The sequence below is a fragment of the Aptenodytes forsteri genome, unplaced genomic scaffold, assembly GCF_000699145.1.
Source record: "Aptenodytes forsteri isolate BGI_AS27 unplaced genomic scaffold, ASM69914v1 Scaffold342, whole genome shotgun sequence".
In the NCBI taxonomy this organism is placed as follows: domain Eukaryota; kingdom Metazoa; phylum Chordata; class Aves; order Sphenisciformes; family Spheniscidae; genus Aptenodytes; species Aptenodytes forsteri.
This window is the reverse complement of record NW_008795853.1, coordinates 402,603-417,720: the sequence shown is the minus strand read 5'-3', so window position 1 is coordinate 417,720 and position 15,118 is coordinate 402,603. Positions and strand designations below refer to the sequence as shown.

The following is a 15,118-nucleotide window of genomic DNA, read 5'->3' as shown; positions in this document are numbered from 1 at the left end:
TGAGATTAGAATCTGGGCCAATATGTGCATTAATTTAAACATTCGGATTAGTTCAAGTAAGCCCTATGCCATAATGCAGCCATTGTACAGTTAACATGGTATCCATACAACTTTTCTTGTTGAATGTTAAATGGCTAGTATATTATCTGAGGAAGAATTTGTCCTTTTAGCTTGTGGCAAATGAGAGCCTGGCAGCGGGAAAATCTATTGAGTTTTCTTTGCTAGAATATCTCTCCCTGCCCTCCCCCCAAAAAAAGAGAACCATGTTTTTTTAATAACTTCTTATTCTGACACTACAGTGCATGAAACGAAAACCTAACCATCAGCTCAATAAATAAGTAGAAAATTCAGGAGAAACAGTAGTTAACTTGTAATGAATTTTTATTATTATCTCAAACACAAACCAGCTGTATTACCCTCCCCCCAGCTAGCCATTACTAGAAGGTTTCACAGTCCAGTAACTGCTAGGGCAAAGTTCTGATCTCCTTGACTTTTATTTGCACCAAGCCTCCACAAGGGACTGCGATCTTTCATCATGTAGTTACACTTCTTAACCAGAGGATAAGATTGTTTGCTCTATGGTTACGTTCTTCGCAGGATCAAGAATGGGACACAGCTGAGCAGACCGGTGCTGCTGTTCTGATCCAGCAGAAGACTTGTGCCAGTCTTTACCTTCAATCAAGCCCGCAGTCCAGCTGACGGCCCGGGGGCAGAAGATTGAGTATGTATTTGGGTCCTTCTCTGAGTCAGGGCTCAGCAGTCAGACAGGCTGCAAGCTCCAGCAAACTGTACTGGGATAATAGAGGTCAGGTTTTAACTAACTTTGTGAAAAAAGTAGATTGTGTTTAAAGGAGGAAAGATAAAATTATTATATACATTTCACATCCGTTCTAATAAAGTCTCATCAGTAGAAATGGAACTTTGCAAGTTGCATTTTCTATTTTTCATGAACAGAGACATGCACGTCTATCAGACACACAACTACACAAATGCGTATGTATATTTATTTATTAGCTAGAACACTCCCAGGAAATTTAATGAAGTGCAAGAGTTTATTTTGAAATCAAACTGCAACAATATATGATAATAATAATTATCTCTTAAGAATAAATCACCTCATGGAACAGTTTTCAATGCTGATAATTCATTGCCTTCAGAGTGTCTGAAAACCACACTTTCAGAAAAACCGTTGTGTAAACAAGCATATAATCACTCTCCCCTCAACTTTCAATCTTCATATCATCTGTAAAAAAGAAAAGAATCATATGCTGAACTGCTGCAAGCACAGTATTATTTGCAAGAGGAAAAAGCAACAGCGGTTTGTGATACAACTTCTACTTGAAACTTAATATAGCCAAAAAAAAAAAAAGAGCTGGAAATAATTACCAATTGGCTCATACAACTGAGAAATAACCACCTTTTCATATCTGTATGTGGGTAAGTCTGGCTGCTCTTTATCTCAGTAAACATCATGTATATTTACATGCATAAGACCTTGACGCAAATCACTGCTTCTTTCAAGAAGCAGGAATTACTTATCTCTGAAGGCACATGAGAGTTTTCTTCAGAGATATATATATAGACATATATATGGGAGAATGATGTTAAAAATTATGCTTTCCTTAAATAATGTATTACAGTAAATCTATGTCACAGACTACAGTACCATAATGACTGCGAAACTGAAATTCTGCTAAACCAGTTTCACACAAACACAGTTTTGTTTGCTTACACAGCACTACACAGAGTTTAAACCATGTGTAGCAGGCCAGAAAATCAAACTGTTTACAGAAGATTACGCATATATGTTTAAACGTCCTTTAGAATTAAGACCATAACAAAGCTCAACTATGTAAATGTCTCTTAAAAATAGAAATACACCTGACACCTTCATCTGCAGGTGTATTTGCCTTAAACTGGACTCCACTGGGATCTCCATTCCTCCATACAGTTAGCACATCTAATCATGTCTGAACTAACAACAAGCTTACCTATAGGATACATTAGGCAACTTTCTAAATTTGATAAAAATCACAACCTTTTGCTTATGGCCAGGAATAATTGCTTAAGACAGAACTGGGTCACCTTTGCAGGAGAGGTATCAGGGTTTTCTGGTTTATGCTGTACACTTTCTCATAAGCAGTACATTGACAAAAATAGTAAGAATGGACTGCCACCTATTTAAATGCTAATTTTAGATGTATGTTTTATCATTAGAGTAATATTAACGGAATACAATAAATCTGAATTTAAATTTCAACTTATGGATAACTGCAAAATATTTGGCACTAATGTAAAAACAATTACAAACCTCTGAAGTGGGTTTTATTTTGCACTTACTTTTATTGTGCCTAAAGATTACCTGTTCACACCATTTTTAAAAATGAGACACTGACACAAAGACTCAAAGCCTGATGAGGTAATGATATCTGTAATGATATCCTTGGGTTTGTTTTCAGGTTTTTAGTAAAAATGAAAAGATTTAGAGACTCTGAAAATGCAGAACACTTTTCCCCCCTAAAAAAAATATTTGGTAAGCAGTATCACCATCAACCCAAGATGTTTATTAACCATACAGATTTGAGGTCTATATGGTTGAACGTTACTCAGCCGCTACTGAAAATAGATAATCGAAACACCCTATTGCATGGCTCTGACACAACGCATGGTTATGACTCGAAGTTATTTAAATTGTTATGTGACAAACATTAACACATTCACTTTAGAGACTTTTACCATGAGATGTCCCATATGGAAATTTACTTAATAGCTGAAATCTCCTTTCTCTCTTATGCAATAAAATTACCGCATAGTGACTATGTCTACCGCAACAGGTATGAACAGTTACCTACTCACTTCACTACATAGTGGCCACAGTGCATGGTGTTTTGCTTGATTTAACACATCCCATCTTAAAATACACTAATAAAGAGAGATGGTAGTCGGGGCTGAGTCGCACTTGACTCTGACTGTACTACATCTATTCAGACTGAAGGAGAACTTTAACTCAAGTGAAGGCAGCAAGTTAAACTTGAGTTTTTCTCACTGTCGGTTGCTGAAGAAGACTGGTGGTGTAGTATGTAGTCATGTTAATCCTGCATGAAATCAGGTTGCCCCTGGCAGAGGTGGTTCTCTGTGGTGTTCCCCATCATCACCACTGCCATCCCGCTCTCCTCTGGGGCAGACCACTTCCTTCTTCCCTTGCTCCACTCTTCTGATGCTTGCATCTACATGAAGAGCAAAGCTGGCATGTGAAGTTAGCTGAAAACTAACCTACCAAAAAAAAAACCCAACTAGCTGAAAACTAACCTACCAAAAAAAAAAACCAATGCACATCCAACCTTTTCTACAGGTATTGTATTTCTATTTTCTTCCTATTGCAGCTATGGCCTAAATCTCATAATGGGCAAATATGGCAGGTGAGTCTAGATACCAAGTTTGTCTGGCAGTGTAAAAACAGCAATAACAAGCCTTCTTGCTTACTGATAGGTGGAATCATTTAAAAAAAAAAATTAACATTCCCTTCACTGTAGAAAGGTTAAGTATGAACAATCAAAGAAACAGTTGTGATCATAATTAAGAAATTATAACATAGTAAAGAGGTATTAGGATGTTCTTCTAATTACCAATGAATGTGAAAAAATGTTTCTCCAAATTCAGAATAGATTACCAGTATAACAAAGATCTATCTTGACAAACCTAGCAAAATTCATTGATTTCTAATATAATTAAACTATAGCACTGTAATCACAAACAACTTCATACTGTCACAACTTTTATGACAGAAATGAAAGATGTAGATGTACCTGCCTAAAATCTGGCTTATTTGAACAGTTTGCTTTCCAGAAAGAGAAGTGGTCTTAGGCTAAAAATCTAAATGTAGATTTAGATTACAATATCACTATATAATTGCATTTAAGTAAAGGACATAAAAAATAGAGACATTTCCAAAATCTTTTTATAATACCAGATAGGGTGAATTTAATTTTTTGCTGGTAAAAGTCTACTCTTTCTTTTACTGAACTAAAAGTAATTTATAGAAATTATGCAGTATTTATTCAGTTTGTTATCTTCTATGTGTAAATTTCAACTCCCTGAAAGCAATTTATTATTTTTAATATAGCTAGGTCATGTTTGTTTCTATACTACCGAGTTTACCTTATTAAAAACATTCAAGAAACACTTGGATTTTTGTGTGAATTGTTATACCAACTACTGGGGGAATATTTGCTCTCCACAGAACAGCGAACATGACTTTCTACTACCAAAAAGATAATCCATATGGGTTGTCAACACTGTTTTCCAGTTGACAGAATTAATCAACATCAATATTGTATTTCGTAAGAGTCCTAGTCTTATGGTCAATTATGTCAGGGCAAGAATTTTAATAAACATTCTGTTATTTTGTGTGTATTATTTTTGGCACAGTTTTACATTTTATAAAAGTACATCCTTGCCCCACCGTAACAATCAGTGTGTATTGGTGCATACCTTTGGTGAGAACCTGCTTAGTTTTTTTCATCATAATCAAAAGCCTATTCTAAAGGGTTGTTAAGAGTCTCACCTCCTTTGGTTTGCAGTGGTATGCTGAGAATGTCAGCCTCTGTGGATGGCTCATTGTTCATGCTGATGCAATATAATGGTTCACCCACGAAAGAAAGTTTCTTCAAACTTTTTGTGTTGAGTGCTCTTGACATAAAGTAACCTTCAGTAATACTCTTATCTCCCATCTTCTGTAAACCTTCTAGGTCATCAGGTTCCTCTGTTTGGGCCAGTGAATCCTTTGATAAGTGACTATCAGCCAATGCTTTGCTGATATAGTAGCCAGGGATTTCGCTCTCTGCATTAACACACAAGCTTTTGTCTCCGAGTCCAGCCTTTTCCTGAGCCGTTAACATCCCTACAATATGGTCTTCAACTAACATTTTGGAAAGAGTAGATGTGGAGTGAAGAGTGGAGTCTTGACTTGTGTAACAAGGGGGACTTAATCCACAAGAAAGAGATTCCTGAGACTTTGGCATGGTAACGTTGCTTATTGTTCTCTGAGGCTGCATACATTCTTCCAGAAGGGTCTTAAGCTGCTCTTCAGAGAGGCCCGTTTGTTCTTCAGTCTGAAAAAAAAAAAAGGGCAAGAATTTCTTCTGTCAAAATATAATTAATGAAAAGCAGCGCCATAAAACAGTTTGAGAGATACAAAAGCAGTGGCAGAACTCTTAAACTGATATCAATGTCTTTCAATTCAAAATTAATTTAAATATACATTTACATAATTACATCATTTACGTAACATCTTCACTAGGTTCTAGATAGATTAGATGCTGAAAGTTAGGAAAGAAGTCTGATGTCCACAAGGCACTGAGAGGCCTTTGATTTTGCTTACTCTTCCACTAGATATCACTGCTTTTTAATTACCAAAGCACGTACTTTTTCATATATCTTGGTTTGTTGTGTGTATATACAGACACACATACACTTTAAGATTTTAGTTACTGAGAGCAAAACTGCACATTGCTAAAAGACTTTCAGCTGTTGGGGCGATGCAACTGCGGTCAGAAATGGTTTTGGATAGCACCAGCCCACAAAGATTGTCACATATTGACTGAAGAATTCCCAGCCGCTCCCTGTAGAAATGCAACACAGCCTCTCTCAGCCATGTGACAAAAAGCACATCAGTTACTCATCTACAGGACCTACCACGTCAAGTATGTCCCATGGCATGTGACAGAAGAAAGCCCCATCTTCTGTAGGACAGTTTTACTGCTTTCTACAAGCTGTCACTGCTTGGATAGCTCACAGGTGTATCTCTTCAGTCAATTTCTTTTTCAGACAGTGGCACACTCCCATCATTTTTACCATGCAGGTTTCCTTTACTGGACATTTCTTAAAATTTGATATCAAAGATAATAACTGATATTAGCTGGTAATGGTGAAGAATAGCACAGGATATTTTGCTTAGAGAGGTTTGCAATGGGGAGTTACTTCTAGCCTTTAATCCTTAATGCTCCTTGGTAATAGAGAAGCACAATATTCCCTGACAATTTAAAGATTATAATGAGAAGTACAAGACATATTTTAGATATGCATAATACATTTGCCCATGAAATATGAGATATAGAAGATATAATAATATATATTATAAATGCTATAGATACTATGCAATATTTAATGGAAAAAGATGCTTTCTACAATCAAAACCTCGGTTTTACCCAACCTCCAAGAGACAAAGGATCAGTTGACAATCTGATGAACTCCCTAAGGCTGCAGTGATTTATGTCAAACAACGATTTTATTCACTGTGTAATGACTATTACACAGAATTTACCTTACATTGTGCTAGAGCATGGAGCTACTGTCATTTCAGAGGAAAGACCAATATCCAATGTCTAGCTGATTTTTTTTCCCCTGAAGGTCTCTTATCCAACGACAGGAGTGATATCACTCTGTTTGATGTACATGACATGATGAGATCGCAGCCTAAGTAGCACAGGGTGTATGGATTACATCTGAAAACTCATTATTCATGTTCATGAATGGGGACAGTTTTCAGTCAGGAAAGAAGCAGTATTTCTTTGTAAAACTTATTGTGGCTATTAAAAATTACAAGGTGACACTACAAAGTGAACAAGACAGACATATTAGGTTACTTTCAGTCCCCATTCTGTATTTACATGTTCAAACATTAATAATAGCTAATAACCGCTACTATAGACTGATTGCTTTACAGTTCAGGCACTAGCTGATGTACTTAAACTCAGTTTTGTAGATTTATCCAACCCACTAATCTTTTCCTGCACAGACTGATTTCCTTCCCAAAGACACTTTGAGTTAATTTCCTACACAAACAAAGAAGACGACTGCATTAAAGAAGTTGAGATACTAAGGTGAATGCTCACAGTATTCTGCTCAGAATCAGAAAGAGAGGTGGAGTACCAAGATTTATACCTACTCCAGAATATGGCAGAAAGAACAGAGATTCCTATTCATTAGGAATTAGGGTTGCTTCCTCAAAAAAAAGGAGCCTTCAGCTGAAGAAAACAGGAACCAAGCTTCTGGTGCTTAAAACTAAGAAAGAAGATTATGAGTGGGCTTTTAAACAAAACAAAAAAAAAAAAAAAGAGAGCATCGACAGCCTATCATTATGTGTAGAGCTTTATTTAGATGAACATAAAATCAGGTAATTATATTGAGATTCGGCTAATCTTGGTATCAATCAACGTACTTTTGATAATATAATCGATATCAAACCACAACCTTAAGCACTTATTTAGATAACAAAGAAAAAATTATGACCTCTTCAAACTTTTCTCAGGCTTTTAAATTTTATTCTTACTGCAGAAAGTACTGGCTGATGAAAAATAAGTCAGACAGGGAAAAACAATCAGTAGCAAAACACATGACAAATCAAAAATGAAACACGGAATTTTTCAAATTTTTCACATTTCTTGAAGGAGTATTTTAACTTGCAGGACAATGTCTGTTTACAAGTTGTCATTATTAGAATGGACTCACTATAAGAAACAAGATGCATTCACTCAGGCAGAGCACCACAGTAACATAGTTATACCACTACTGGAAGCACAGCTGCATCGAGAGTATATCCACAGAGCAGAATATGCTGCTACGTAAACATAACTATATTTGTATCACTGAAGATTCTCACATCTGGAAACCCACATGGATTCCCACGTGTTTTTGAGTGTGTGGTTCTATACTAACATATTTCAAAGCTCTTGGCCAAGATCATTTGGAACTAATTTTATGTTAATGACAGGGCAATTCACTCACTGCAGAAAGGAATTCTGCATCTGGTGTAAATGAATGGCTGAGTACAAAATGAACATAGTGAGGAAGATCATTTTGTCTTGCCTTTCTTTTGTCCTTTTATTCCCCCCATCCCATTTATCTGCAATCTACTTTTCCTTGTCCAAATTTACTATTTTCTTTTTTTCCTTTCAGGAAAATCATACGGCTTGTATTGACAACTAGTCCATAGATTACCTTGATTATTACCAGAGGGCTAGGTGGGGAGATTTAGAGCCTAAGGCAAATGGGGAGGGAAATGAGTATAACAGCTACAGAGTGAAAAAGTTTGGTAACTTGTGGGCTTGTTTTCCTCCAGAGTGGCAGGCCTGCGGGCAAAGCAGACAGTGTAAAACATTACCTATTTTTGTTCTTTGTTTATCCCTTCCTCCCTTTGGATTGTTTTGTAAGACATGCTTGGAAGGATGCAAAGATAAGGAATCCAACAATTACATTTTAAAATACTAAAGGCTCACTGTTCGCAATTTTCTTGTGCCAAAGTCATTTTAGGGTTAAGGAAAAATATACAGTAGAGGAGAAGATCACTCTTAAATAGCCATCGGTCATCCACTAAGGAGCAAGCAATTTACATTGAAATGAAAGCAGAAAGGCTGCTGTTGAAATCAGAAAACTGAGTTTAGGGAAACATGCAATACCCTAAGGAGAGACACCTCACACCAACAAAGGCTGTGCATTTGCAACCAAATGAGCATTTTAACTCATGGGATCGCATAATACAACAACTGCATTAGAAGTTTGCAAAGTATACATTTGCACACACCAGAAGAAATCCTGTCACAGCTAACTGTACTAGTTTAGAGTCATAAGACCTGGAATCAGTAACACAGTCTTAGGGAGACACTAGATTCTACTTCTCCCAAGCTTTTACTGCCCTCACTGTAAATAATTTACAACTCCTATCCAGAAAAAATACTTGAACATATTTCTTTAAAAATACAAGGACATAAAATTAATGTAATTCAAAATGCAGAAACAGCTCACTAGACAAGGGAAAATGAGCTAGTAGGTCTGGTTCCCATTAGAAATTGGAAAACCTTTTAATTGTTCTGGCTAATTTTTAATAAGACACTGAGTCCTATTCATTTCCTAGGCTTTTTACCGTTAATGATCCAAAAAACTAATTCCTAGCCAGGAGTTTAGGAGCCTGCTAATGACCTTTACTGTTTATGTGTGGCTAGTTTTTCACACACTTGTGGCCCTTCTCTGACTGAAGATTTCTTGTTCCTTGCTAAATTCCTTGGTGACACTGGTCTATAGAAAAAACCTTACTGCATGTGGTAGGAATGCAAACTTGTAGATGGCTGTGGACAGACCTGCTGTGACTATGGGCTTGCAAGTTCAAAGCTTTAGGCTTGTTTTCCACATCTAGACAGTAACAGAAACAGACTAATACTGAAAGGCCTTATCAGATTTTAGCACGGGGAGAAAGCTAATACGTCAGGATTATTTCTAATTATAGTAAATAATCATAAAGTGACACACAGTAAATGAATAAGCATTAGAAAGCCAGGACTATTCAAGGACTCATGTAGCTGGCATATCTATAAACACGTATATTTTGTTGCTTAATCTGAAAGTATTACAATCAACAGTTCTCATGATACTTTATTTGCTTGAAACAATTTACTTTGATGCTCTAATTTACTTACATTTTTACTGATGTGTAGGACTGCAACAGTCAATTCTAAAGTAACTGCTCTCTTCCTGATAAAAAGACTCCATTTTAAGAGTACATTGATCTATTGAGACAGCATTCAGATTTTTGACATACCAGCACAAGAAGGTTTTGTAAGTTTTAGTTATTTCATGACTTACTAATAGTTTCTCAAACAGCTCTATTCTGCTTTGAAAAGGCAATCCTTGCCTTGTATCTCCACACTGCTCAACTCAACGTGCACCATCAACTCCAAGGTCTCACCTTTATGCATCACACCCAAGCACCATGCACTTGTCTATGAACAGTACTGGTCAGTGCTACTGTGGAATATTATTAATCTGCTGCATACAAAAACAGACACATCATGTCATTGTGGAAGAGCTTCTTACAATTTCCAGAAAATGCTAAAAGCCTGAAGTTCTTTTGCACCACAGAAGTCAGGATTGGTGTCCATAACTTGCGAACTAATTTAAATTATGGGAATATGTCCTATGAAACTGTTGTGGGTTAACCCCAGTGGGTAGCTAAGCACTACACAGCTGCTTGCTCACTCCCCACCCCCCCGTCCCAGTGGGACAGGGGAAGAGGAAAGGAAGAGTAAAAGCAATAAAACTTGTGGATTGAGATAAAAATTGTTTAATAAGCAAAGGAGAAGAGAAAGAAGAGAGAAAGAAAACAAAACAAGTGATGCAAAGGCAATCACTCACCATCTCCCATGGGTAGACCAATGCCCAGCCAGTTCCTCACCAAAAGATGGGTAACTTTCTAGAACCCCCTCTTTCCCCTTTTTATTGCTGTGCATGATGTTATATGGCATGGAATATCTCTTTGGTTAGTTCGGGTCATCAGCCTCCTTGTGTCCCCTCCCAGCCTATTGCACATCCCCAATCTATTCACTGGGAGGGCAGAGCGAGAAGAAGAGAAGGCCCTGAGCTGTGCAAACACTGCTCAGCAACAGAGAAAACATGGGTATGTTATCAGCATTGTTTTGGTCACAAATCCAAAACACAGCACCATACCAGCTGCTATGAAGACAATTAACTCCATCCCAGCCAGTCCCAGTACAGAGATCCATACATCCACTTTTACAAAGAAATTCTTAAGTGTCTAGCACGTCATGTTACGGCTTTTAGCGCTTGCTTGTTTGTTTTAAAAACACTACTTTACGAGAAAGAGCTTAAAGATTGTAAAAGAAAAAAGTTAATCTTTCCTCTGTAAGGCTATTTCAGAATGTAATGAGAGAAAATGTAACTAAGGTAGATCAAAAACATGCTTCCAACTCAGTGAGAATGTTTCTGGGGAGGCCAGTAATGTGTATTGATTTGATGGTGTTAAAAATTAAGACTGGAAGCTAAGTAATGGATTCAGAAATTAAGAGCTCCTTGTGCTCCAATCACGATTCACCACCTGGTGGTCCTGCACTTATGTCTAGTTTGGGTGGGTTTGGGGAATTCTGTACTGTTTCAGGAAGGACATAAATCTTTAAGAATGGACAGGATTCATAGCCATAGGAGAAAACCTCCTGGTTTTGCTCTTTTCCTCCTTCTGCTATCTTTCCTTCTGTTAGTTACATTTTCCCTTCTCTTATTTTTCCACTGCTTCTGTTTGTGTAAGAGCAGAATGAAAAGGTCTGGTAGTCGATTTTCTGTGGCTGCTCCTGCTAAGAGACAGAAAGCAGAAAGGACAGAAATATCTAGGCAAGAAAACAGAAGCACCAGGAAAAAAGAGGAGGAGATTAGTGGGCATCTGGTAACATCACTGTCTGAAAAGAAAATTCAACTTGTAACATCACGAGCCATCACAACCACATCATCAAAGCCATTACCAGTCTCACGGAATCATATAAAATCTTCATTAAAAAATAAATTTTAAAATAGTATAAAAATTCAGAAGAGAAAATGAACTTCATTAATGAATTGGAAATAAAAAACCCTAAAAGATTTTTTCCCCTTTCTCTGACAATGAGAAATCTTAACAGACATCAAAAGGGGACATGAGTTTATACAATTTTACACTTATTTAGCGTAGCAAGAGACACAAAGAAAAGTAGGTGAAAATTGTGAAGAAGAGACATGGTAATTGCAGCAGTTCATTTCTTTGTGATTTTTAAGATAGCCTACAGGTTATACAAGTAAAACTAATTATGACAAGTTCTTGCAGGCAAAACTAATTTAAACATGCATATTTTAGTCATTACAAAGAGGCATAATACTTGTTTTTATCTTTCTGAAAAATATCCATTCAATTGCTTGTGCTTTGCATGTGCAAATAATGAAAAACTGTGCTTCATCAGCTATGCCACACCCTGTAGACTTTAGAAAGAGAAAGCAACTGATTGCCAGAGGTGACAGAAGTAGAAAAAAATAAAAAGGAAGCTAAAATATCTTTTACAATCATTTTCTTCTCATTTGATACCGTAGACGCTACTGAAAAATATCCATTCAATTGCTTGTGCTTTGCATGTGCAAATAATGAAAAACTGTGCTTCATCAGCTATGCCACACCCTGTAGACTTTAGAAAGAGAAAGCAACTGATTGCCAGAGGTGACAGAAGTAGAAAAAAATAAAAAGGAAGCTAAAATATCTTTTACAATCATTTTCTTCTCATTTGATACCGTAGACGCTAAGCTTCATTACTTGCAGCTGCAGAGTTTGCACGGTACAACACCAGGATATAATGAAGAGGTTTCAGTTGCTGTAAGTGTGAATTTTTTCTTGGAAGCATATGGAAATAATTTTATAACTTTTAAAGATCCAAAAAGCTTTATTTCTGAATTGCTACAAGTCGTACTTTTTACCTTTCATTTTCTGAAGCTTACTTTCAATTTCAGCTTCCTTTCACGGCAGCTTTTGATCTACAGGTTGTATAACATTTTCTAGGTGCCTGCATATTAGCAATGAAGTTTTCATCCACAGACACCAAAATCTAAATTTGTATGTCCCCACCAAAGTTTGAAGAAGGTAACTTTAGGAAAGCTAAGTGAGTTTTGATTTACTGTTACAAAACAGTAAAACTGTTACAAAACCTCCTATATTTTATTACCCAATTAACTTATGAATAGTAGGTTTTACACAACAAAACAAATGGTTGACAAAGGAATATCAAAGGAAAGTCTGAATATATTGTATATAATACCTAAATACAAAATCAAATAAAGGGTAATAGAAATTATTTTAAAGTAAATTACAGCTATTTTTCCTATTTAACTAATCTTTCCTAAAATACTGGTGAGTATGAAACTATGGCTAAATCTGGTAAAGTCTGACCTTCCTAAAACATAAACTATTATACATTAAATAAAAAATTATATTCAAACAAAAACAAGTTATAAAGAGTGTTTTATTAGTGGCTGGGAATTGTTACTACCTAAGCAGCTGAGTCGGCTGAGTTAAATGAATTGATAAGCCAAATTTTGATAATTATAGTCTCTTTCAGAGGTACTAAGAGAAATCTTATGCATTTGAATTTACTCTGTTTTCTTTAGTTCAATCCTGTTTCATCTGAATTTGAGAAACCAAACAGGAGCTGGAAGAGCAAGCAACTAGTTTTGATCTTCTGATGATGAATAAAAACAAATGCAAGAGATCTAGTATTCTAAAATCATGGAGACTTTTCAAGCAATAGGATCAATCCACTAACTGCAGGTAATATTTCCTTTTAACAAGAAAGCAAGTAGCTTTAAACAGGGGTATTCATTTTTTTTTTTAAACATTTGCAACATCATAATGAAATCTGGTTCTGTCCAAGAGGTATCCTACAATGTTATAACATTATTCTATTCTCCTCCCTAACTGCAACCAGTGTTTGTAGTGTTCTCGTACCTCTTGCCCTAAGATCCGCATCCTGGCTGTAATCGTATAGCATATTTGACTTTTGTATATATTGTATAATAAAAAATTTAATTAGTTAAGTTTCAATAGTTTTTAAACACTGTTGTCTCAATACTGAATTATACGCCAGCTTCCTTCATAAGCAGCAGGACACAAGTTTCTAGTAAGCAGGAATCAACAAAGGAAGAAGTTTTATTCAGTATCTTTAATAGAACAAAAGGTAAGAACTACAATTCTAAGTAAACATACATTAAACTGTGTAATTAATTTTGCATAAAGTGTATTTTCCTGGCTAGGGTAAAGAGGTACTGACTTAATGTAATGGGCATATTTAATTGAAAATCAACATATTCTTGTAGTCACTAAACAGTAAGAGTCAACCGTTCTTTAGAAAGATAATTAAAACATTTAAGAATTTTAAAAGCTGCATAAATCATGATGTAAACCCCCCTTGATTTAAATACTAAACTATGATAAAAGTCTCTGATTTAAATCACTTTGAACTTAAAATCCATCTACTCCAAGGTTGTCAACAGATGTTTCGCAAGAATTCAGCTCTTCTAACTTCAGATTAGTGCAACGTTTAGCTCATCTAATCTACTGCATTTGTAGATAGAAAAAACTAAGCGTTGTACTACCTATGAGTCACTGTATAATTTTTTCTCTCATTTTTTAAATCTTCCTCAACAAATAGATAGCTCCCTGGTTTTAGAGCACTTGATTTCATACACTTTCAAGTATTCTTAGGTTAGAAAGCAAGCTGTCTTTATCTGAACACACTGAACGTATGTGCGAAAACGTAAGAGACAAATTCCTGAACTGGTATTTACAATCCATCATCCTGAATAAGACTTTCATTTTCTAGCCTCTACTGAAGAAGCAGAACTTCTGCAATCTAGGCTATTTAGCATTCAAAAAGTTTCCTAAACATCCCATTTTGTGTTTTTAACTGTTTGTTATTAAGCATTTAACAGATTTCATTCCAGAGAACTATCTTCCTTGAATATTATTAAGTTGTGGCTTTAATTTTCAGCAAAGCCAGTAGAGTAGACAAAAATGCCTTGATGTGGTTGCAGCTGTTTTCTGTTACAAAAACCCATTTATTTTTCTTCTTTCGGTCATGTTGGCTTTTATTTTTCCAAGAAATAGATACAGTGTAGCACAACAGTACCACAGTATCTTATTATAGACATTTTAAAACTCTGCAACAAAGTATCTTTTAAGATTTTAAGAATACTTACAGGTCCATAATCTGTTGGGGGAACAGAAAATATAAATAGTAATAAAACTAAGCACACGGAGATTTCTTTCTTCATAACATAAGAAACGTCACAGCAAGTACTAAAACACCAATAAAACTAACAAAATGCCTCCATCCAATAAGAAGGAAAGCAGGGAAGCCACAAACACGTGACCTAGATGACCTATGTAGTTAGGTGGAGTTTAGTCTCACCAAAAATAAGGAGGACTGGCCCAAGGAGCAGTAAGCCACGAAGACTCACCAAAAGCAACTATAGGCAGAAGCTTAAAAAAGAACAAAATACTAGTTCATGTATTCTAGGAGTTCAGACCATATTTCCTGATATTCTTTAGGGGTATCTTTTAAAGTGAATCTTATTAATTGGCCCCGTGTATCAATAGCAACACGCACCTCCAAATACTGACTTCTTCTATATAACATATATATGTTTATGGTAAACCTGACCTGTGATATATATGTTGGAGACGGAAATACTCCCTCCCAATAGCAGAAGTATGTTAGGAAGGAAGTTCTGCTGTATGCGGAATAACAAGATACAGAAACCCGCA

General features: G+C 36.0%; 1 protein-coding gene across 1 annotated transcript in view; it reads right to left on the bottom strand.

Moving 5' to 3' along the window:
• Positions 1 to 1,185: 1,185 nt before the first annotated feature.
• FSIP1 (fibrous sheath interacting protein 1) overlaps positions 1,186 to 15,118 on the bottom strand; it is an 88,284-nt gene continuing 74,351 nt past the window's right edge. Inside the window, exons 11-12 of the mRNA XM_009283656.1 lie at positions 4,565 to 5,111; positions 1,186 to 1,243 (exon numbers count right to left, since the gene is read on the bottom strand). Coding sequence (XP_009281931.1) covers positions 1,221 to 1,243; positions 4,565 to 5,111 — 570 coding nt within the window. The 3' untranslated portion in view covers positions 1,186 to 1,220. The remainder of the gene's footprint in view (positions 1,244 to 4,564; positions 5,112 to 15,118) is intronic.